Source organism: Astyanax mexicanus, chromosome 18, assembly GCF_023375975.1.
Source record: "Astyanax mexicanus isolate ESR-SI-001 chromosome 18, AstMex3_surface, whole genome shotgun sequence".
In the NCBI taxonomy this organism is placed as follows: Eukaryota; Metazoa; Chordata; class Actinopteri; order Characiformes; family Acestrorhamphidae; genus Astyanax; species Astyanax mexicanus.
In genome coordinates, this window is record NC_064425.1 from 22,878,402 (window position 1) to 22,900,904 (window position 22,503).

Below are 22,503 nucleotides of genomic sequence, written 5' to 3' on the forward strand. Positions count from 1 at the left end.
CGATTTTAGTCTCTTTGGGCCATTTTCTGACACCTAGCATTCAAACTTTGAATCTCACATTAAAAAGCCTGCTTAATAGTGGGCCAACTTTCATTTTATTTCTAAAATACCTCGCAGGTTTAAGGACTTAAAAATAAAAAATAGATTTCTAATACAACGTGTGATCTGATCAATAGCTACTGTATGCTTCACAACTTACATACAGGTGTGAGCATTTTTGAGCTGTCCCCTGAGATTCTTCAAGCTCCTAATATCACACAAAGTAATCTTTGTCACTTCGAAGGTCTGACTTACTTACACCCCTCAGCCCCTCGAATCTTCAGCCCTGGGCCCTGGCTCAATCACCCAGTCTAAAAGAGGGGGGGAATTGGGGGGGACCTAGTGGTGCATTGACTGACAGCAGCCCAACAGCCCATCAGACTGAAGGAACCTGTGTGTTCACTGTGACTAGGAAGGACAGGTGAGTGACACTCAGGGAAACCTTTTTATTACCCCACAGCAGCATGATCGATGGGAGAGAGATGGAGAAACAGAGAGCAAAAGAACTGCAAATAGACACAACAAAGAGCCCGGCTAAGGTCATCGCTCTGCACCTTCAAGCGTGTACGAGATGGTCCCTCAGGGTCCATTCAGAGGGACACAGAGAGCTCCATGCGTGCTGAGTGGCCGTTTTACCAACATGAACTGTTTAATAAGACGGTCATGAGGACACTGGATGTATTTATAGGAAAAGGTCTTGTATAAGGAGAGGAGAGCATGCACTTTTTCTACATGTAACAGCAGTTTATGAGGGCTTCAAAGGAATCTGTCCGTCATTAACTATTCGCCCTTGAACTTGACCTTATCTGAACGTAATGGATTAGAGCTTTGAATGAATGGGAGCTTCAAATCACCTATTTTAGACAGTAAGTTCCACAGTGTTCACACTGCAGAGAACCTCACCTGGTCCCTCAACACCAGATTCATAGGCAAAAGAGCCCAGCAGCACCTCTATTTCCTGTCCTGTGGAGACTGAAAAAAGCACATACAGCTTTGGAAAAAAAGGAAAAAAGAAACCACTGCAAAATGATCTTGTTTCTCTGTTTTTGCTATTGATAGGTATATGTTTGAGTTAAATGAACATTGTTTTTTTATTCTATTAACTACTGACAACATGTCTCCAAAATCCCCCTAAAAATGTAGAATTTATTTGCAGAAACAGAGAAACAGTCAAATAAAGACTTCAGATAATGCAAAGAAAACAAGTTTATATTAATTTAGAAACAACAATACTAATGTTTTAACTCGGGAAGAGTTCAGAAATCAATATTTGGTGGAAAAACCCTGGTTTTTAATCACAATTTTCATGCATCTTGGCATGTTCTCCACCACCAGTCTTACACACTGCTTTTGGATAACTTTATGCTGCCACTCCTGGTGCAAAAATTCAAGCAGTTTAGCTTGGTTTGATGGCTTGTGACTCTCCATTTTCCATACATTGAGTGCTCTAGCTGTGTGGCATTGTTCACTATCCTGCTGGAAAAAAAACTGTTCTCTGAGTTGGAGAACATTGCCAAAGCAAAAAGAAGCAAGTGTTTGGGTTGAAATTAATCTGACGATAGAATAAAATGGCTGTCATACATGTAGAGATGCTGATTTTTAGAAAACTTTGCAGTGGTCGCTTATTTTTTTTTCAGAGCTGTACACTACCTCCTATCCTAGAGCTGAACAAACCCACAGGTCTTTCTGTCTACATTTCCATTGTGAGAAGACAACTCAACACTGTGGTTCCTAAAGAATGCCTAAGTCATGAAGAAGCTCTGAGAAAAGTATATATAGAAAAACTAGGTATAGATGATTTCGAAGTCTAGTTTAGCAAAGGGAAATGACACCCCCACTTAGTCCTTCAGTCCTACATATATATTTATCTGGCCCTCTTCTGGATCTGCAGGTACCTGTGCACACAGGTGTACACACACACACACACACACACAGTTCCATCCACAGCTCTCTCAGCTCTTAGTAAAAACACACAGCATGAACTGCACATCCCCTCCCTCCTCTTTCAACCATTAACTACAGGATGAACCTTTATCCCACTCCAACTGTGCTAGCCTAGGGCTGTGCTAAAATAAAAAAAATACAGAGAGTTTCAGATTTCTGCTTCTGCACAGGGCCACTGAGGTGCCAATATAGTTTCCGTTAGAGAAGCAGGGCTACGAGTTGAGAGAGCAGACTCTGAGTGAGAGGCCGCTTTCTGGTCCTTTACTGCTGTGCGTTGTATCACTGCTCTTTACATCAGGAGTCGGCAATAGGCCTTTTTTTTTGGGGGGGGGGGGGGGGGGGGGGTTTACCTGCTTTTAAAATTCAACTGTTCTGCCATTGGGTTCAAGAACCCTCTGGGCTGGAGAGCTACTAGTCTGTAGCAATCCATCCTATTACACTTTATTTTCCAAAACATATATATTTTTTTGGTGACCCACCACATAATGGCTTGGAAAATATCTGGCCCGTGGCCAAACTTAATTGCCGCCCCCTGCTCTACGTTTATTTTTGTCTGATCTATTTTTGTCTGATTTTGGTCTGATGGTATTGATGGACAATTAACACGTTTAGGTTCTCAACAATAGCAAAGCAACAATTAATTGTTGATGTTTACGGTAACTTACAGAATTTTCTTTTATAATTATGCGAATCCCTATTTCTAACATTTTTGAGGTGTGTGTCCAAAGGTTCCCAATTCACTTTATACTCTAATTATACACTACTTAGGGGTTCCATCATTTTGTAGTGGTTTTGGCAAATGTTCAGTGCAATGTTTAGTCCTAGACGCAGAAGTATAAATTGTCTTAACAATCCCACAATGCACTGTAATGTACAGTTCCCTTTAAAAGTTTGGACATACTTTCTCCTTCAATGTTTTTATGTTTCTAATTTTTTCCAACATTGTAAATTGTAATACAGAAGTCATCCAGACTATGAAGGAACACATAAAAAAATCATGTAGCAACTTAAAAGTGTTAAACAAACCAACATACTTTGGTTCTTATCTGAGGTGATGTTAACTTGTTAACTAAGGTTGGTAACTCTAACTAACTCTTGGTCTTCCTTTCCTGGGCTGATCCTAATGAAAGCCAGTTTCATCATAATGTTTTTGAAGTTCTTTGACACTGCACTTGAGGATACTTTCATTAAATTAATTCTTGAACTTTTTCAGATTGACTGACCTTCATTTCTTGAAATAATTTCTTTCTTTATTAAGTTGAGTAGTTCTTGACATAATATGGATTAGAACATTATTCAAATAGAGTTATTCACTATATACTAACTCTACCTCTTCATAATTTTACAACTGATGCTTTCAAACACATTAAGAGGCAATAAATTTAAGTCTTGACTTAACTCTTGACAAGTTCAGCACAGCTGTTAACTGAAAGCCTGAATTTCAGGTGACTCTACCTCATAAAGCTGACTGAGAAAATACAGCCAAGATGTGCAAAGCTGTTATCTAAGCAAGTGGTGCTACTTTGAAGAATCTAAAATATAAAACATATTCACTTTTTGTTTGCTAAATAATTTCATGTTTGTTTTTTTTTAAACAATGAAAAATCACTGAATGTAAGGTATGTCTAAAGTTTTGACAGGTACTGTATATGGTAAAAACAATGTACTCAATTGGACATGGACTACCAATAACGCACTGAATCGTTTGGTTGGAGAAGCTTCTGTTTAGATTGCTTTGTGACAGCAGACTGTGTCGTTCACTAACTTGCTGAATTCTGTTCCCTATTCTCAAATTCTGCTTGAATTGAAAGAACAGTAATGCATTTCTGGCAGCTTGTATGCAAAGATTGACTTACATAAGATTACATAAACGTAAATTTTAAGAGGTCAGAGACGACTGCCTTTAAAACATAGAAATCACAAATTAGTTACAAAAAGGGAAAAAAAAAAATCACTCAACTTTGAAACGTCTTGTGTGAAGACCGTGCGTCCCTTCCATCACCATTTTCACAACGCTATTCAGAAAAAAGTGATCCTCTCTCAGTCCTTTCATACATATTAACTGCAAAAACCAACATAATTAGGCCATAATCGATTGGATGGTCTTCAGACCACAATCACAAGGCAATTTGTATATTTAGACGGGTGACAGAACAAAGCGACGCCCTTTCGCGGCTTCTTGTCCTTGGCGGTACACCTCACTCCAGTCCTCGCTCTAATTGTTTCCATTACATTTCAATCTGCTGGAGCTGCGGGAAAGGGCGCTCGGTAAATTAGAGGGCCTTTGTTACATTATCCATTAGAAGCGACAGCATTTTGGAGTCGTAATCAGATACAATCAGGCCAAACTTGTGCGGCATGCCTTATCTGCTTCTTCTATTAGGACTTCTTCATTTCTCGCTGGTGGAGAGATGAACAAGCATTGCCTTGACAGGGACAGAAGTCTGATTAATCAAGCAGGTTAGAGGACAGTGGAGGCTGAGGCGGCGTGCATGTGTCTTTTTGTGTGTGTGTGTGTGTGTGTGTTTGAGTGTGTGTGTGTCAAGGTTATTATCGTAACCGAAAACGAACAAAATGACGAAAACTGAAAGTGAAAAAACTTTTTCGTTAACTGAAACTAATTAAAAGATAAATAAGAATCATAACTAACTGGAACTGTACTGAGAGTTTATGAAACTAACTAAAACAAACTGAAATTACAGATAGAATACCCTTCATTTTCGTGTTTGTTAATTCAGTTTTACAGCAGGCGGAAACTCGCGGCACTTCGCGGTCCGTGACGTAACTTCTTGTTTACAGTGCTCGTACTAGCAGCAACATAATGACAAATAACACTGAGAAAGCTGCAGAAAATTCTGTATGGGATTAAAATGTGAGCATGAGTGAGATAAAAGCATGTGTCCTGTAGTGAACCAGGTGATAGAGTATGTGGAATAAACTCCCTACAGCTATAAGTCAATTTGAGAAGCAGCATAAGAGCGCTAACTGTGAGAACAAGCCTGACTCTCTCTCTCTCTCTCTCTCACTCACACACACACACACACACACTAAAAGTAGTGTATTTCAGAGAGCTGTGTTCACTTTCTGATGTTATATATGTGAAATACAGTATAGTTAGTTTTAAGCTAATATGGTTAAAAAAAAGCTGTATCTGTATCTAGTGCTGGGTGTCCATTTCCTACTTTATTACTGAGTTGACAACTTTGGTGAAAATGAGTCAAGTCTGAGTTTATTGCTTTTCTGAGTTCGTTTATGTGTTTCTCAGATTGAGCCCTCTGATGTGACGTGTGTTTAATGTTCATCTGCGTTTTATTTAGCTATTTTAAGCAGCAGTATTACATATTTGTTTCACTTTAGGCTGCTAGCTTGTGGACTGTTACTGTTGCTTTTGTGGACAGTTGGTTGTTTCACAGTAACTGAATTATTATTTTTTTTTAATGGTTTAATTCTTTTGTTAAGTTTCATTCCATAACACATTTTTTGAATCCTGCACCTCACAAATAACGTATGGAAAATAATTTCTAGAATACTAGAAAACGGACTAAAACTAAGCATTTATAATAAAAAAGTAAGTAAAACTAGCAAACCCACTCTAAAAACAAATTCAAACTAACTGAATTGGAGGATAAAAAATGAAAATGAAATTAAAGTTTTAAACTATTATAGCCTTGGTGTGTGTGTGTGTGTTAGGGATGTCTCCATCTAGTTCAGTGGATTGGAATCATGACTTTCTCAGTGATATTTTAATAGATAAACTTTTTTTTTTAAATAGCTAAGTTATTTTAAGCCTGATCAAGTTTCGATCCTCTGTTTTTACCACTGTGTTTCAGCATAGTGCTATTAGTGCTATTTTTCACATAATTTACATGTCAAAACTGCACACATCCGTCTTTAGTGTTCTACAGTTCTAAACAGAATAACAATAATAACTGTAATAACACAATCAGAGAGAGTGTGTGTGTGCGTGTGTGTGTGTAACAGAAACTCTAGAATTGACTTTACTTGCTCACTTCAGCCCAGTCTAGAGAGAGAGAGAGAGAGAGCGAGAGAGAGTTTATGATGTGTGAGTTTACTGGGCTTCTACAACAGAACAGGGCAGAAAACCTTCTCAAGCTGTGTCAAAACATATCATACACATACTACCTCACAAGAGAATAGCCAGTCACACACACACACACACACACACACACAAGCTGTGGGTATCTGAGTGCACCAGCCCTCAAAGTCTCTCAGTCTCTTTGGTACCGCAACACGGAATGAAATCGATAGCAGTGTCGGATGAAAAGGCCTAAATAAATATTGCATGCTGGGCAACATTGTACGAAAAAGCAAATGTAGAAAAAAGGGGAAAAATGGGGGCTAGCAGCCCAAAAGCTATTCCCCAGAGTGATCCGGAGTCAGTCAAGTGGATGCGTCTGTGCATTGAGAGAGCAGCGAGGAGCCGGGCTAGCGGAGCACAGCCGAGGAAGAGGTCATCCGGGATCAAAGTGAGCCGTGTTGCTCCGTGGAAGTCCAGAGGAAAAAAAAAAAAAGAGCCTTGTACTTCTGCTAGCCTTGGTTAGTAATGCATGCCTTTCCTCCACTGAGACCCCGTGCTCAGCACTTAGAGAAACAGCCGGAGCCTCGGTCACACGATCTGCAACAAATACTGCATTCAGGACACCAGCATACAAGCTCTCCAATCAGAGAGAAACTCTTTTATAATATCCATAAAGATGGAAGCAGAAAAAATATTCAGCATTCAGTGTAATTAGTTCTATAACTGAGCATAAGCTATAATAGGCATCCAAAATAAGTCTTACAATAAAATAATTTTGCATGCTGGGCAATGGTTGGACATTTGGAAGTGATCTGAAGAAACTGTAAGACTCTAAGAACCTGAGATAGCTTCAGCTTTAAGCTAGAAGGCTGTAGCTCCTTCCGTTCTGATGTACAGAGAGAGGATTGAGAAACAAGGAAGAGATCAGGTGTTTGTGGTGGGGGTGTTCAAATACAGGTGAAATCTAATGAAATTTAAAGAAGGAGAAGAAGAAAGTCCTCTTTACGTTACTTAACTAAATTAAAAGCCGAAAAATGCTGTTTGAGAAGAAATAATAGTGCAGAACATGAGAACAGGACCAAGAACAGTCAAAAAGATGATAAAATAACACCTGCAACAAAAGCAATAACTGCAACAGTGGCAACAGTAAGTGCAACAATAACTGCACAGATATCATTAATAACAACAACAGCAGCCAGTATACAGAATATCCACAACAACAACTGCACAAAAATTACAGCAAAAATAACCACAACAACAACCTCAAAACCACTGCAAAAATAACTGCAAATATTTTAGCCACAACAATGGCAACATTAACTGGAACAACAACCACAACAAAAACAGTAACTGTGGCAACACTTACAGCAAGTGCAATGATAATTGCACAAATATCAATAATAATTGCAGCCAAGCCAATAGCTAGAATTACTGCAACAACAACATCTGCAACAATAAATGCAATAACTGCAACAATAACTGCAACAAGAGCAACAGTAAGTGCAACGAAAACTGCACACATATCAATAATGACCGCAATAACAACCGCAACAACTGCATCAACGGCAATGTCAGCAACAATATCCACAACAACAACTGCAACAACAGTATCAATGGTAGCAAATTAGAGCCACAACAACTACAACTACAATAAACCCGATAACAACAATAACTGCAACAATTACATCAACAAATAATACAAATATAACCACGACAACAACAACAACAACTGCCACAACAATCACAACAGTGGCAACAAAAAAAAATCACAACAGCATCAGCAACAACCACAACAACAATACTTGCAGCAACAATAACCCGGAAAAACAACAATAACCTTAACAATAATGAAATTGCAACAAAGGCAGCAATAACAGCAATGGCAACAATTATTTCAAATATGGCAGCAATTGTGCAAACAATGGCACAAAAAATAACATAAGCAGCAAGGCAAATAACTGATTATAAAGCTGAGTTTCCTTGAGTCAAATTGTTTGCATTTCTGTAATGAGTCAGACAATCAAACCTCAGGACTTGATAGCAGTAATGAGAACTCAACTTATGTATAGAATCATGATATATTCTCTCAGCCGTGCTTAATAATAACCACCTTCAAAACAAGACAGCTGTAGAAACTTTGTAAGCTGTGCAGAAAATGCAGAAAATAAGATGAAAACTTTCGAAAAGTTAGAGTAGTTAACTGATGGAGATGTGAATGAGATATGCAGGAATTGGTTAAACCTCAGCTAAACGGTCATTAAAATGAAAAACCACAATCTATGCAAAGCTGGCACTCTGCTATAGTGCTGCTTTAGTGGGGCCAGCAAACAGTAAGCTTAGAAATCCACGTACAATACGATAACAAGGACACTGCAAATCTACTGATCTAAATGACAGGGCAAAAGTCTGTCTGCGTGGCCTTGATGTACAGTAGCACAATGGAAGCCCACCATTTCCTGCCAAGAGCACAAAACTCTTTTAAGGTTTTCATTTTGAAGGCAGAGACTTTTTCTAATTACCCGTCTCCACAAAGGCTCCTTTCAATGTAGAAGAAAAGAAATGCCAAAAACGTGACATGGCAGTTAATTGAGTGGTTTCGGAGTTATTTAAGTAACCATGATCGAATTCTCTGCAGAAAAGGCAGAAGGGGGGCGTCCGAGTAATTTCTTATCAGTGTCAGACACCAACACTCAGATAAATGGTAATTCCGTACTTTACTAAATCCAAGGAATCGTCACAGACACTGACAGATATAAATGATATTGCAGGAATAGTAAAAAAAAAAAAAAAAAAAAAAAAAAAAAAAAAAAAATTGAGAATTAAATAATAAGGTATCTGTTTAACTGTTTTAAAACAGACATGCTCAGATCAAGCTTAAAATATATATATTTATATATACATAATCAGAAAAGGAAACAGACAAAAACAACAATAAAATAATACGACAGCAAATCTACAAATGCAAATGTATGTCAGTGGTCAGGCAGGCTGTCCTGAATATGCATGAAAAAACTAAAACGCCTAAAACGAAATCAATTCGCTGAAGACAAAGTAATTAAACCAAGATTAAAGAAACGCATGACATACATTTAATGAGTCCCATCAAAAAGTAAATAAAAGAATGACTAAATAAATGAAACAAACTGAGCCTGCTATTCAAACCCATCCGAAAAATAAAACAGATGTCTAGATTTCCCCAGAGAGAAAAACAAAAAAACAAAAAGCAAAAAAACAGAGCCACAGTTTGCTTCAGAATCGTAACCAGGACAAACATTTGATAAATGAGACACTTAGCATGACAAGACTTGAACAACCCAGAGCTGACTGTGCTATCCTGAGGGACCTCGCAGAAACGCGGGTACGGTGAGAGCCACCTGCAATGCTGTCAATTACTCCGCCATGAAATGTAGTTTGATCGGAGGTTTTCTGAAATGTTTACTAGGTGTGTATCCCTACACGGCATGGCACACTTACTGTAACAATATGCTGAAAAACACACAAAGTGAAACGAGCACTGGATGTTAATCTACACAGATTTCTCTCCTGAAAACTATTTAAAGCGTTTTTTTTTTTAAGCGTTTCTGTTTATTTACAGTAAGCTTAGATTTCCAGTATTTTGTCTAAGGGTGAGCGCTAGCCGCAGCTAGCAAGCGAATAGCCAGCCACAGTTAGCAGCGCTAGCCAGCTGTTAGCACTAGTAAATGCTGACCTACAGCAGTAGACTGAGGAACCCTGAATGTTCCAGTAACCATGGGCGATATTAGCTAGCAGTTCTCCCACTTAGCTTGCTTTAACGCGATAAATACGCAGTTAAACTACAGTCTAATATACTCACCTCTGAACAGTAAAAGAGTTAGCGCTGCAGTTTGCAACTAATGCTAATGCTGCTTCAGCCTCAGTGCTGGAGAACTAAACTGAAACTCCTGTATAACGCTGCACTTCAGCAGAGTGGCTTTACTGCTCCTTACAACCTGACCGGTAGAATTCATACATAAATAGCGCACTGAAAATTTAACCTTTTTTCCTTGTGTGATCCTTTTTTATTAAAATATATTTAAAATATTTGCAATATAGCATTAGTTGCACATGTTTCACATGTGGTTTTGTAGCACTTAACTCATTTTCTTTGTTAGTTTTACATTGAGATTTTTCTGAAGTTTTTTGAATCAGCCATTTTTGCACATTATCTTTTGAATTCCTGCTACTAGTTGTACTTAACAGTTCTAAAAAGTGCAATTTTTTTAAGCAAATCTGTGCAACAAAGTGATGGGACAATGACCATGCATGGAGTTTCATAAGGGGGCCTGTCTATACAGTATGTGTTAAAAGTTTAGACACACCTTAAATTGTTTTTTTTTTTTTTTTTTTATTAATACAAAATGGATGCACTGTAGATTAATATTAAAGTCTTTTAAACTATGAAGAGAAACATATGGAATTACTTAGTAAACAAAAAAGCATCAATTAAACCAAAATATGCTTTGTATTTTAGATTCCTCACCTCTTGCTTAGATGAATTGTCTGGATTTTTCAGTCAGCTTTATGAGATAATCGTTTGGCATGGCTTTCAGTTAACAGCTGTGCTTAACTTGTCTAAAGATAATTACTTAATTACTTAATTTCTTGCCTCGTCGTGTGTTTGAGAGCATCAGTTGTGTTGTGAAGATTAAATAACTATTCAACTTTGTAAAGAAAAATCCAAAAAATTATTAAACTTTGAAAGTATCCTCAGATACAGTCGAAAAGACCATCAAAAATGTTGATTAATGATGAAACTGGCTCTCATCAGGGCCACCCCAGAAAAGGAAGGCCAAGAGTAAACTCTGTCGCACAGGATAAGTTCATCGGCTTTACCAGCCTCAAGACAATCAGCACTCCAGAATATTTTGGTTTGCTTAATACACTTTTAAGTTTCTATGTAATTCAATATGCGTTCCTTCATAGTCAAGATGACTTCAGTATACATTTACAATGTAGAGAAAAAAAAAAAAAAAAAAAAAAAACACAGACTGGTACTGTATGTGTGACACAATTTAAGCTGCGTGGACAATTGCGGCAGGTACACATCAAGTAATAACCAGGCATTATGAAGCTGCCCTTGATTAACCTCACCCTCAAAAAAACCTCAGAACTATGTCAAAAACCCATTTAGTGGACACAACACAAAAAAATACCTGAAATAAATCTCCACATTAATGTACACAAACTTTAGATTCATTTTTCTTTGATGTTAGATGCATTTTTTGTCTTTGACAGAGACAAAACAGCTATACTGTCTAATCCAGCAGAAACCTTTGCTTAAAGGTGTCCTACAAAAGAAAACTGTATATATATATATCATGTCATAGTGGCATAATGAGAGTCTGGTATATGGAAGTGACTTACCGTGAACCCCAAACACTGTTGCAGTGTAGTTTATTAAATAAACTCAGCACACTATATATAGTAAAATATATGGAAGGAATCAACATGGCAGCTTGTCACACAACCTCGGGTTGCTAACCCTATCCTTACTGACCCTGCTAAAGTGCTGACTGGACACTGAGGGGACCCAGAGCTGACAACAACAGTATTATATGATAAGACTCAGGAAAGATTACAAAAAAATTATTAAATTCTTGTTACAGGTCTAAAAAAAAACCAACACAAAACTAGAAACAGTTTTTTCATTTACCAGAATATAAGGCACATCAATTTTCTAGTCTATTTTTTAATAAATAAGGCGCACCGGATTATAAGGTACACTATATGACACTAGTAAGGAACAGGGATGTTGCCACGCTTTCCTAATTTTCTAATTCAGCTCAAAGTTACTCTACACAGATTTCTTTCCTAAAAACTGTTTATTTGGGTGAGTAAACCGCTTCTATTTATTTACAGTAAGCTTCGATTTACAGATTTCCACTAAGGCTAGGTGCAGCAGCATTAGCATAAATGACCAACCGCTAGTGCTAGCCGGGGTTAGCACTATAAATGTAAATGCTGCAGTAAGACAGGGTAATATTAGCTAGCGGTTTGTCCCACGTAGCTTGTTTTAACACAGTAAACACGCAGGCTACAGTCCAATATACTTGCCTCTGAATGGCGAAAGAGCCAGTGCTTAGCACGGTTAGCGGCTATTGCTAATGCTGCTCCAGCAGTGCTAGCAGGGGTAGGCAGCAGTCTACAGGCCGATAATACTCGCCTCTCAACGGATTATAAGGCGCACTGGCGATTTTAGACTAAATTAAAGTATTTTAAGTGCGCATTACAGTGCGAGAAATAGTCTCCAGTTGATGTGTGTTGACTTGTATTTGCCGCAGTTCGTTCGGTTGTGTACAAAGGCCCTATATTTGATGTTTTTTGGTCAGCGCATTGCACTGTTTTCCTACAGACTCATCCTCACCTCAGATAGAGAGAAATTAAGAGAACAGAGTAGCTCAACTACAAGCTAAAATACTTTGAATCCTGGATCATGCAGTTTGCCATCAGCAGCCAGAGTCTGAGAGAGCACAACTGGGCTTCCTTTTTTTTCTGGGTGAGACGATAGTACTTTCTCCCTAGTCATTTCTAAGCTGATGTCAGTCAGCACAGCCGTCTGTTGGCTGATGTATCAGAGCTGGGTCGCTGCGCTTTCCTCCGAGTGCGCTGGACACCCAGTAATGCTACATCATTGGCAGTTCAAAAAGAGCTGGGGGCATGGGCTAATCTTCACCTTCCTAGTGTTTGGTGTATTTCTAGAGAATGGGTATTCATAATAAGTGGGCTGTGTTACTGACCCTCCAAAATTGGGGAGAAAACAGGATAAAATGAGAAATAAATCCATGTTAAAACACATGCAAGTAAACATAAAAGGCGATATCAAAAGGCTTTATAAATAATTCAGGTCTTGCTTATTTATTTATGATTTAGTCAATAATGTATTATTATAGTGACAGGCCTAATATACACCTTGCTGAGCACTGACTGATCTCCTTGAAACTTAATATAGCCAATAAATGCACTCAATTGCTCTTTTAAATTCTTGAAATAATATGGCATATTACTCTTAAAACTGCTATGTTTTTCATAACTACTTTAATTTATTCTGAAAATAGTATACAGTGAGAAAAAGAAGTGTAGGTGTAAAAGAAGCACAGCATGGAGAGCAAATCATGAGTGCTCTAGTATAGAAAAAAGAAGTGGCTCACCTGGATCCACTTGTCAGGAATAGCCATGGCCAGTCTGTAGTCGAAGCCGCAGCCTCCCTCCTTTATGGGTCGACACAGCGTGGGCATACCAGACACATCCTAAAAAACAAACAAAAATGTATATGAGACCACATTGAGCTGCGGCTATTCACTAATGGAGAAACCATGGAACACTGGTAATCCTTCCCAGGAGTGACCGGCCTACTAAAATTACTCCAAAAGGGCACAAACAACTCATCCAGGAGGTCACTAAAGAACCCACAACAACATTTAAAGAACTGTAGGTCTCATTTGCCTCAGTTATAGTCAGTGTTAATGATTTAATATTAACTGGTGGAAAATGGTCTCCATGGAAGAGTTCCTAGTTAAAAAACACTGCTGACCTAAAATAATGTAACGGCCAAAAAAAAAAAAACATTCTTATGATCCCCAGGAACTTGGGTAAATATTATTTGGACTAATGTGACAAAAGTCATCACAGATGTGACTTTAAAAGACTTGTTGCCAAACACTTTTTTTCCCCCCACACAGGGCTAGATTGGTTTGAATAGTTTTTTTTTTTTAATCCGTTAAATTAATAAAATTATCATTTAAAAAGTGCTCTTTATATTTACTCAGGTTATCTCTGTCTGATATTCAAGTTTGTTTGATAGTCTGAATAATATTAGTACGGCAAAAAAAAGCGAAAACTCAAGAAATCTGTGTGTGGGGGGGGGGCAAGGGGGGGGAATACTTCTTTATGCCACTGTATTTATATATATATATATATATAAATAAAACATTAAATTCCATCAGAACGAGTCTTTTCAGCTCCTTGATGTGCTTTGTGAATAAGGCCAAGGGGGACTTTGATAATTTTTGCAATTATGCTGAAAAATAGTTTTAATTTGACTTATCTTACCTTTATTTAACAACTATTTAATTTGCTGACTCATTCTGATTCATCTCTCTGACATTTTCCCCAAAGTACCAAAGCTCGTGTTTATCTACTTTTACGATTAGTTATTAGTTGCATTTTTCACTGAAGCAGGAAGCAGGAACAGGAGCTGAGGAAGCACCTTTCTCCAGTTTTAAAAGACTCCATTCCAATTCGGGGAAGTTCATAAAAACAAGTGGCAGATTTTATCTAGAGGAGGCACTGTCCACTAATTACAAAAACACAGAGAACATCGAGTCAAATGAGTAAGTGCTTTCATTAATCATGGCTGTAGACAGTAAGACAGTGGCAGTGAGTGCTAATTTAATGTGCTGTGCTCCTTTGACTCCGGAGGTTAATTTCTTCTTTGTGGAGGTAGAAGAAAGTAGCTCTGTTGACACGACAAGGGTTAGTGAACCGAGAACACAAGTATTGTTGGAACTTGGAATGATAGTAGAATTTCTTTTTTCTTTTCATGTGGAGTAATGAGGAGAACAAAACACCACTGCAGAACATCAATGCACTTTCTGCTACTATTATGAGTAATGTGTAAAGGTTTACTACAGTTGGACTAATAATAATAATACCAAAAACATTTTACTCAAACAGAACATAGGAGTGGGACCCTTCAGTTGTATAGATGACTAGTTAACATTTTCCCTCAAAAGGTCTTTTCAGAGATCTCCATAGACCAGAGAGGATTTCTGCCACTTGGACGACAAAGAATTTAAATGACGATTTTCCAAAGGGCCAAAATTTGATACAACCGAGTAGAACAAGCCCTGGTTTGTGTAGAATTTGAAAGCCTTTTCTAGACCTTTCAGATATGGCCTCAATTACAGAACGGTAAGGCAGGCTACTGTCACCATAAACAATAGAAGATAAAAAGGACTGATGTGGCTACTGTAGATTAAATGTAGATTAACTTTTATTTATAAACGAAAATAGAAAATAAAAGAAGGCTGTGTGACACATGCTTGTGAAGGTAAGTCGAATATTGGAAGCGAGGCATAATTAGGCACAACAAATGGAAAGGCAACATTTAATCATGGTTATGTACAGGGAGACATAACTCATATAAGTGACGATGACGACAGGAAGTAGCAAAACTTTTTTTATAATTTTATTTCTATTTTTATCCCGTTTTCTCCCCAATTTACACAGACAAATACCCAACCCACTTATTAGGACTTCCCCATCACTAGTGATACCCCAACACCAGGAGAGTAAGGATCAGCACATGCCTCCTCCGATACATGTGAAGTCAGCCACCACCTCTTTTCAAACTGCTGCTGACGTAGCATTACCGAGTAGCATCACAGCGCACTCTGAGGAAAGCACAGCATATCTGTTCCAATACACCAGCTCACAGACGCCTTGTGCCGATCAACATCACCCATTGGAGTGATGTGGGGAGAGAGCGCCATCTACCCACCCAGAGAGAGCAAAGACAATTATGCTCTCTCAGGGCTCCGGTAGCTGATGGCAAGCTACATGAACAGGATTCAAACCGGCAGTGAAACCAAAAATTAACGTACCAAATGTACACATTGTTTACAAGCTCTGGAAAAACTCAGAGACAGACACTGGACTATATTTCAGATTGCGTGTCCGTGACCGAAAACAGTAAATGCATTACAGAAATGACTGTGAAAGAAACGTTGAAGGAGAGATTATTATTGTTTTCCACAATTAATCACATATCCTCACCGAAGAACGATAATGCTGCAGTTTTTACAAAGGGAAAGATTCCTTTCTAGACAAATATATGCTTTATGCTGATGATTTGAGGCACTCTTGGGTTAAGCTGTACAAACAACAAGGTGCTTAAGTAGTGGAATTTCAAACTGAGAGAAAAATGATTTTCATAAAAACACGTTCATGTCCTTAACTGTTCTAGTTCAGCTCTAGTCCAGACTTTGTTTCAGATTTTCATTTGTAAAAACGCCTTAACTCTTTTGGCAATAACATAATAATAAAAAAGCACCCACCTCTGCTATAGTAATGCAGTCCTCATACAGAGAGTGGAGAATATGGTTGGCTAGCATGAGGTAGACCAGAGAGTCCTCATCAACCTGAAGACCAAAATACTCTGAGTAGTCACCTGAAAATCCTGCACCTGAACAAAAAAACATTAAACGATAAGGTTCAGAACACTGTATTTAGTATCCAACTGTATTTAGAGGTAATTATATAGAATTATATATCTTAAAACATATTCACAGAGCTCTGAGGTCATTATTTCTCTTTTCGCCTTTTTCTAGAAGCTCCCTCTAAGATTTTCTTAAACTCTGCATCTACATGTTTTGCAATTTTGCTGCAAGGTCCTTTAACTACAAATCTATGGGTGGTTAAAAAAAGAAAAGGGGAAAAAAAAGTCTAAACAGCCTATGCTGAACAAGCTCTCTAATTAATTTCTTGCTTGAAAGCACTTCATGTGGAGAGCTTTTTCCCTCTCCTGTATTGCCTCTTGTATGAACTTTATATAAAAATCTGTGTGCGACTGGCCCAGATTCATTAACGTGCCTTTTGTGTCTGCAGTATAGTTGCTTAAATTTATTATAAAACACTGTGTACAAACATATTTATTAAGATTAAATATGAACACATTATTACAAATATAGGGGAATGTTAGTCTCTATATGTTAACCACTATATTATTGTAACAGGTTAAAGAACACATTGTTTTGTTTTAAATGTTTGTTGAATAATTCAGACATTTCAATTACTCATTTAGTCATTTTCATTGAAATATTAAACCATTAAACTGTGTCAGGGAATTTGCTGTCCACTCAGTCATCTAAGGATAACTCCGCCCCTTTAAGAAAGTAGATCATCAGTGACATCACAATTTATTTTCAAGGAACTTAATATTCATCATGAATTCTTTAAAAGTTTGCAGGTGAAATATGTTTTCATTGAATGCTATTTTTTTTTTTTACCAAAATACATGCAAGTGAAAATAAAAGGTGATTAAGCTGGAAAATATATTTTTTGTGTATTCTGAAGTTTTAGGAATATGATGGTCAAATAAATTAATAATCTTAAGCTAAAAGAGACCAAAAAGCTCAGTATTCTGTTAAAGATCCATATACAGTATATATATATATATATATATATATATATATATATATATATATATATACACATATATACAGCTCTGGAACATATAAGAGACCACTTAAAAATGATGAGTTTTTTTGAGTTTACCAAATTAAAAAAGTCTGGAATATAATCAAAAGCAAGATAGATGATCACAAGCCATCAAACCAAGCTGAACTGCTTGAATTTGTGCTCCAGGAGTGGCATAAAGTAATCAAAAAGCAGTGTGCAAGACTGGTGGAGGAGAGCATGCCAAGATACATGAAAACTGTGATTAAATTCCACGGTTATTCCACCAAATATTGATTTCTGAACTTGTTTTTTTTTTTTGCATTATTTGAGGTCTGAAAGCTCTGCATCTTTTTGTTATTTCAGCCATTTCTCATTTTCTGCAAATAAAAAATGATCTAAATAATATTTCTATTTGTTATTGGGAAGAAATAGAATATAGAATAAAAGAATAAAAAAACGTTTATTTTACTCAAACATATACCTATAAATAGCAAAAAAGCATTCCTACTTTAAACATTCAAGTTTTTGTCTGGTTTAATTGAATGTTGCTTCGTAGACATACCCATTCCGTGATGATGGTAGAGCATAGACGTAACCCCATCGAACCTGAAGCCGTCGAACCGGTACTCCTCCATCCACCAACGCAGGTTTGACAACAGAAAACGCAGCACTTCCCAGCTATTTGGAGGAAACACACACACACAAATACATACACATGTACAGGATTACAGTCTGGGAAAAGCGTACTTTCAAAACTCTTCAAAAAATGTTGACATCTCTTGAAACATCAGCTAGTGCACACAAGGTCACGGGATTGCATGAGCAACGGCTGAAATAGCTCTCAAAATGCTTGGCCGTGTAAGGTCAAACAAAATTTCCCACTTGAGACCTGCCGAAAAGGCTAGGTTACCGCAGTCATAGAGAGCCTACTTTTTTTGGGTGGTGACAACTGAGACCCTGTGGTTCCAGATTTCCTGGCACCAAGGCAGTGGAATCAATAGGGCTGACATCATCAAATTCGGCATGTGTATATTATATATCAGTGAGCGTGATCACAGAGTGTACCAGAACGGGAAGTTCAAATGACGGAGATGAATTTAAACAAAGAAAAACCAAAGATACTTGTTATTATGTTATGATACACTGCTTGTTATAAAATCGATATGTATCATATTTTATCCTCAAACAACGATCAGGATGTGTCATCTGATTTTAAGGAAACATGCCAGCTTTAAGCCAAGTTTAAGCACTAGCATCTTTTGAAAGTACCGGTAGTGCTTCAACCAGTAAGTTTTTCTCTTATTTCTGCACCCGGTTTGCCAGGTATGGAACACAATTGTAGGCAACCCAGCATGGAAGAGATGGAATAAAATGCTACGAAACACTGGCAGTGCATAGATTATAGAAGGACATAGCTAAGACGCCAGAAGGACTACAAGACGAGTGTCAAGCTGGCTGATTGTCTCCTAAGCAGGATATTCACTGAGCTTCAGCTAAGGTTTGCTAAAGTCAACTAAGTCATTTATCACAGCCACCAGTTGGAATGGGCATTTTAAGTCATTTCAGCATTTGAGTGCTTTGTATTCATAGTGAGTATTTGAAATGTGGTCCAGACTAGTGCTGGCTAATGTTGTCATATTTTACAACAGGTTATCAGTCATAACAGGGAAGCAGGCGCTGTTTATGGCTGTCTACTACCTAGACAAAAATACATTTTAGAAAATGTACATTTGGCTCAACATTGACTCAATTTAGCTACAAATGTAATTATACCTTCCCCATTTAAAAGTTCCTAAACTCATCTTGCACTTGTTTCTTATATTTTCAGAGTAATCAGTCTAGCAACCCCTGTGAGCTGTATGTCTAGGAAAGATGTTTTTTGCAGTATGAAATTGAAGTAGCTATTTTACACACTTGCTGCCTTGCATTACATTGCAGTGCATAATGTCCCTTTAAGAGACTCTCTTTAATTTATTTCTCTACTGAGAACTGCTACACTGACTTTTGAATGATAAACTGTATTTCTCCCACTATAAGGTGCATTTAAAATCCTTAAATTTTCCCAAAAATTTACAGTGTGCATTATAATCTGGTGAGCCTTATGTATGAATTTTACCAGTCAGGTTGTACGGAGAAGTAAAGCCACTCCGCTGAAGTTCAGCACTATAAAGGAGTTTCAGTGATGTTTCTTCAGCACTGAAGCTGGAGCAGTATTAGCATTAGCCGCTAACCACTCGCTGATATCACCCTGGTTTACCGGAACACTTAGGGTTCCTCAGTGTAGCGATGTGGGCGGCATTTACTAGTGCTAAGTGCTGCTGCTAACTGCTGTTAAAAAAAATATTGGAAATCTAAGCTTACTGTAAATGAATGAAAGCGCTTTACTCACCCAAATGACCAGTTTTTAGGAGAGAAATCTGAGTAGATTTACATCCAGTGCTTGTTTGACTTTTTTGCTTTTTTTTAAGAATCAAAGTTTTGTTTACTCATTTGAGCTTAGCTTAGCTTAGCTTTACAGGTCTCGCCACCCAGTGTCGAGACCTGCTGAATTAGAAGGAAAACATGGCAACACCCCTGTTCCTTACTAGTGTTGCGTTATGCGCCATATAATCTAGTTCGGCTTATGTTGCGAAAAATGCTGTAAATGTTGTTTTTCTTCTGTGGTAGTTAAAACACACTAACTGTAACATCCATGATCTAGTTACAAACTCCCAACAGTGATAGAATTCAAAAAGATCTACACTGGTCACTGCAACTGCCACAGTCCAAACAGTACACATACAGAAACGAATACTAATTTCAGCGAGCTAGATCAGACTTTTATCAAGCACCTCACTCAGCTCCCCAGGACACGAGGCTATGAGCATAAATTAAGCTCTGAGGTAGAAAAAAATATATAAATATATACAGCAGGGGAAAAAAGAAAACCCTCATCCCTAAAGTAGCTCCATATCCTGGGGTGTTTGGATGGTATCTGAAGGCACTTGTGACTAGCCACTTGGAGTTGAGAATCCTCCACACCTTCGCTCTTCTCCAAGAGTAATGGCCATGTTGCCATAGAAACTTGGTTAAAATGCAAGTGCTGGGGTCCTCCAGTGTTCTGTGTAATGCACACAAAACAAGGTAAAGTATCTCAATCATATGAGGGTGGCAAATTAACAGGCCCTTTATGCTACAGCAAGCCTAATGTATTGCACTTGTAAACGGTGACTGTTTTGTCTCAAAGCGCTCTTGTGGGCCGTTTGTTTTGCAGCAGTCTGACAGTTATGGCCTCGGTTGTGCATGAGGGACTGGATTTACCACCAAAAACACCTCTAATCCTGCTTCAGCAAAAAGTTTATACAAAGGAAATGTGAGTGCATGAGTGCTTGGATGAATTCTCCAAGACCCTTCCAATCCCCCTTTCCATTATACTCAAAAGAAACTAAAAGAAAAAAAAAAAAAAAAAAAAAAAACACGACCACAAGTTGGTATGGGGATTTGAAGCCATTTCCACATACATTTAAACACTTTCACATATATACAGGGGTCTAGATGCAGTTATGGAGTTATAAAGGCAGCTATTTGAGATATATTTGAGGTAAAATTATCCAGATCCAGACTATGAAGGAACACATAAGGAATCATGTACTATCCAGTACATGATATACTCTGTGAAGCATTTAGGAGCTCTTTTCTGTGGTGCTGTTAACTTTCGAGGTTGGTAACTTTGATTAACTTATCCTGTGCAACAGAGATAACTCTTGCACTTCCTTTACTGGGGCAGTCCTGATGAGAGCCAGATTTATCAAAATATTTTTGATGGTCTTTGCATCTGCACTTGAGGATCCAAGTTTAAAGAACTTGAGAAAGTTCTTTAAATTTGTTGTATTGACTGACCTTCATTTCTAAGGTATTTTTTCTTGACTTAGTTGAGAAGGTCTTGCCACAATATGGATTAGAACATTACTCTAATAGTAACTGTAGGTTATTCACTGTATACCAACTCTACCTCTTCACAACTTTACAACTGATACCCTCAATTCAAGAAATTGACCATTAAACTACTCCAGGTGACAAACGTATAAAGCTGACTGAGACAATCTAAAGCTGGAGGTGCTATAATAATGATAATTCCATATGTTTCTTTAAAGTTTGGATGAGTTTAAAAATGAATTTAAGGAGTCCAAACCTTTGAGTGGTACTATATATATATATGATATAAACCTAAACTCCGAGTCTACATTGACCCAATTTAGCTACAAACGTTATTAAACCTTACCATGGCAAAAGTTCTTGATCTCATCCTATAGGTTTACTAACCCTTTGAGCTTAATGTGCTTGGATGAATTCTCTATAAACCGGGGGGAGATACTGTAACTCTCTCTAGTGTATTAAAATCAAACTGCTAGACATTTTACATGCTTCCTATAAGTTATTACATTCCCTATACTCCATCTACACTTAGAACTACTGACTGTATCAATGATATACACGCATTATGGATACCATACTATGGCCACTCACAGATTATCCTAAGATCATATTTTAACAAATCATAACGTCATAGCATTCATATTGCAGTATACAGCAGCGTCAAGAAGGCCAGCGGCAAGAAAATGAGAAAATATGGAAATACGGAAGCGTCTTTGCAGTGATCTGACACTTACACCTCGGAATTCGAGGCGATTCAGCATAACTCATGAACCCCCGTCCCACGTGCCGGGCCTGCAGAACCGTTGGCAGATGTCTGATAACATTAATACAAAATGTGGTGCCACAACCTTCATTTCCAGTCATGTGATGCATCAAGCCAACATATTCAGCTTCCTGCTGAGATAAGCAACTACATTCATGTATGCTAAATCGAATATATGGATACAAGTCTCCACTGGGAAGGCACAAATCCCCTCCCCTCCCTCACGTTGCTCTCAGAACTGTTGTGCTTTTGACAATTGGTTCTGCTCTGGGAGTAGAACGGGGCCGGGACAGATTGCGGTTTTCTCCGCTATGGTGAAACCGCTGATGTAGATATCCCCGGTGCACCTTCCGTAAATGAAGGTGTGAACAGGGAGTTAGCGTTCCCTGGGCGCGAGGCCTGAAATGCCCCGATAAGCGTGAGGCTCAAGCGGTCACCGGCCTGCGTGTGATGAATAGATTAGCCTCCGCCTGACACCGCACGCGCGCGACGCCACAAAGAGCCGGCACCCGCTGAGCCCTACTGGGAATGAGTTAATGGCCACCCCGAGCAGCAGTGCCGCCGCAAAACCATACCGGTGCATTTCAGCCTAAAGCACTGCTAT

General features: G+C 38.1%; 1 protein-coding gene across 1 annotated transcript in view; it reads right to left on the minus strand.

Moving 5' to 3' along the window:
• gbe1b (glucan (1,4-alpha-), branching enzyme 1b) overlaps window positions 1-22,503 on the minus strand; it is a 193,432-nt gene that overhangs the window by 90,643 nt on the left and 80,286 nt on the right. The window contains exons 8-10 of the mRNA XM_007236705.4: window positions 17,784-17,899; window positions 16,099-16,226; window positions 13,192-13,290 (exon numbers count right to left, since the gene is read on the minus strand). Of these exons, the coding sequence (XP_007236767.3) occupies window positions 13,192-13,290; window positions 16,099-16,226; window positions 17,784-17,899 (343 nt within the window). The remainder of the gene's footprint in view (window positions 1-13,191; window positions 13,291-16,098; window positions 16,227-17,783; window positions 17,900-22,503) is intronic.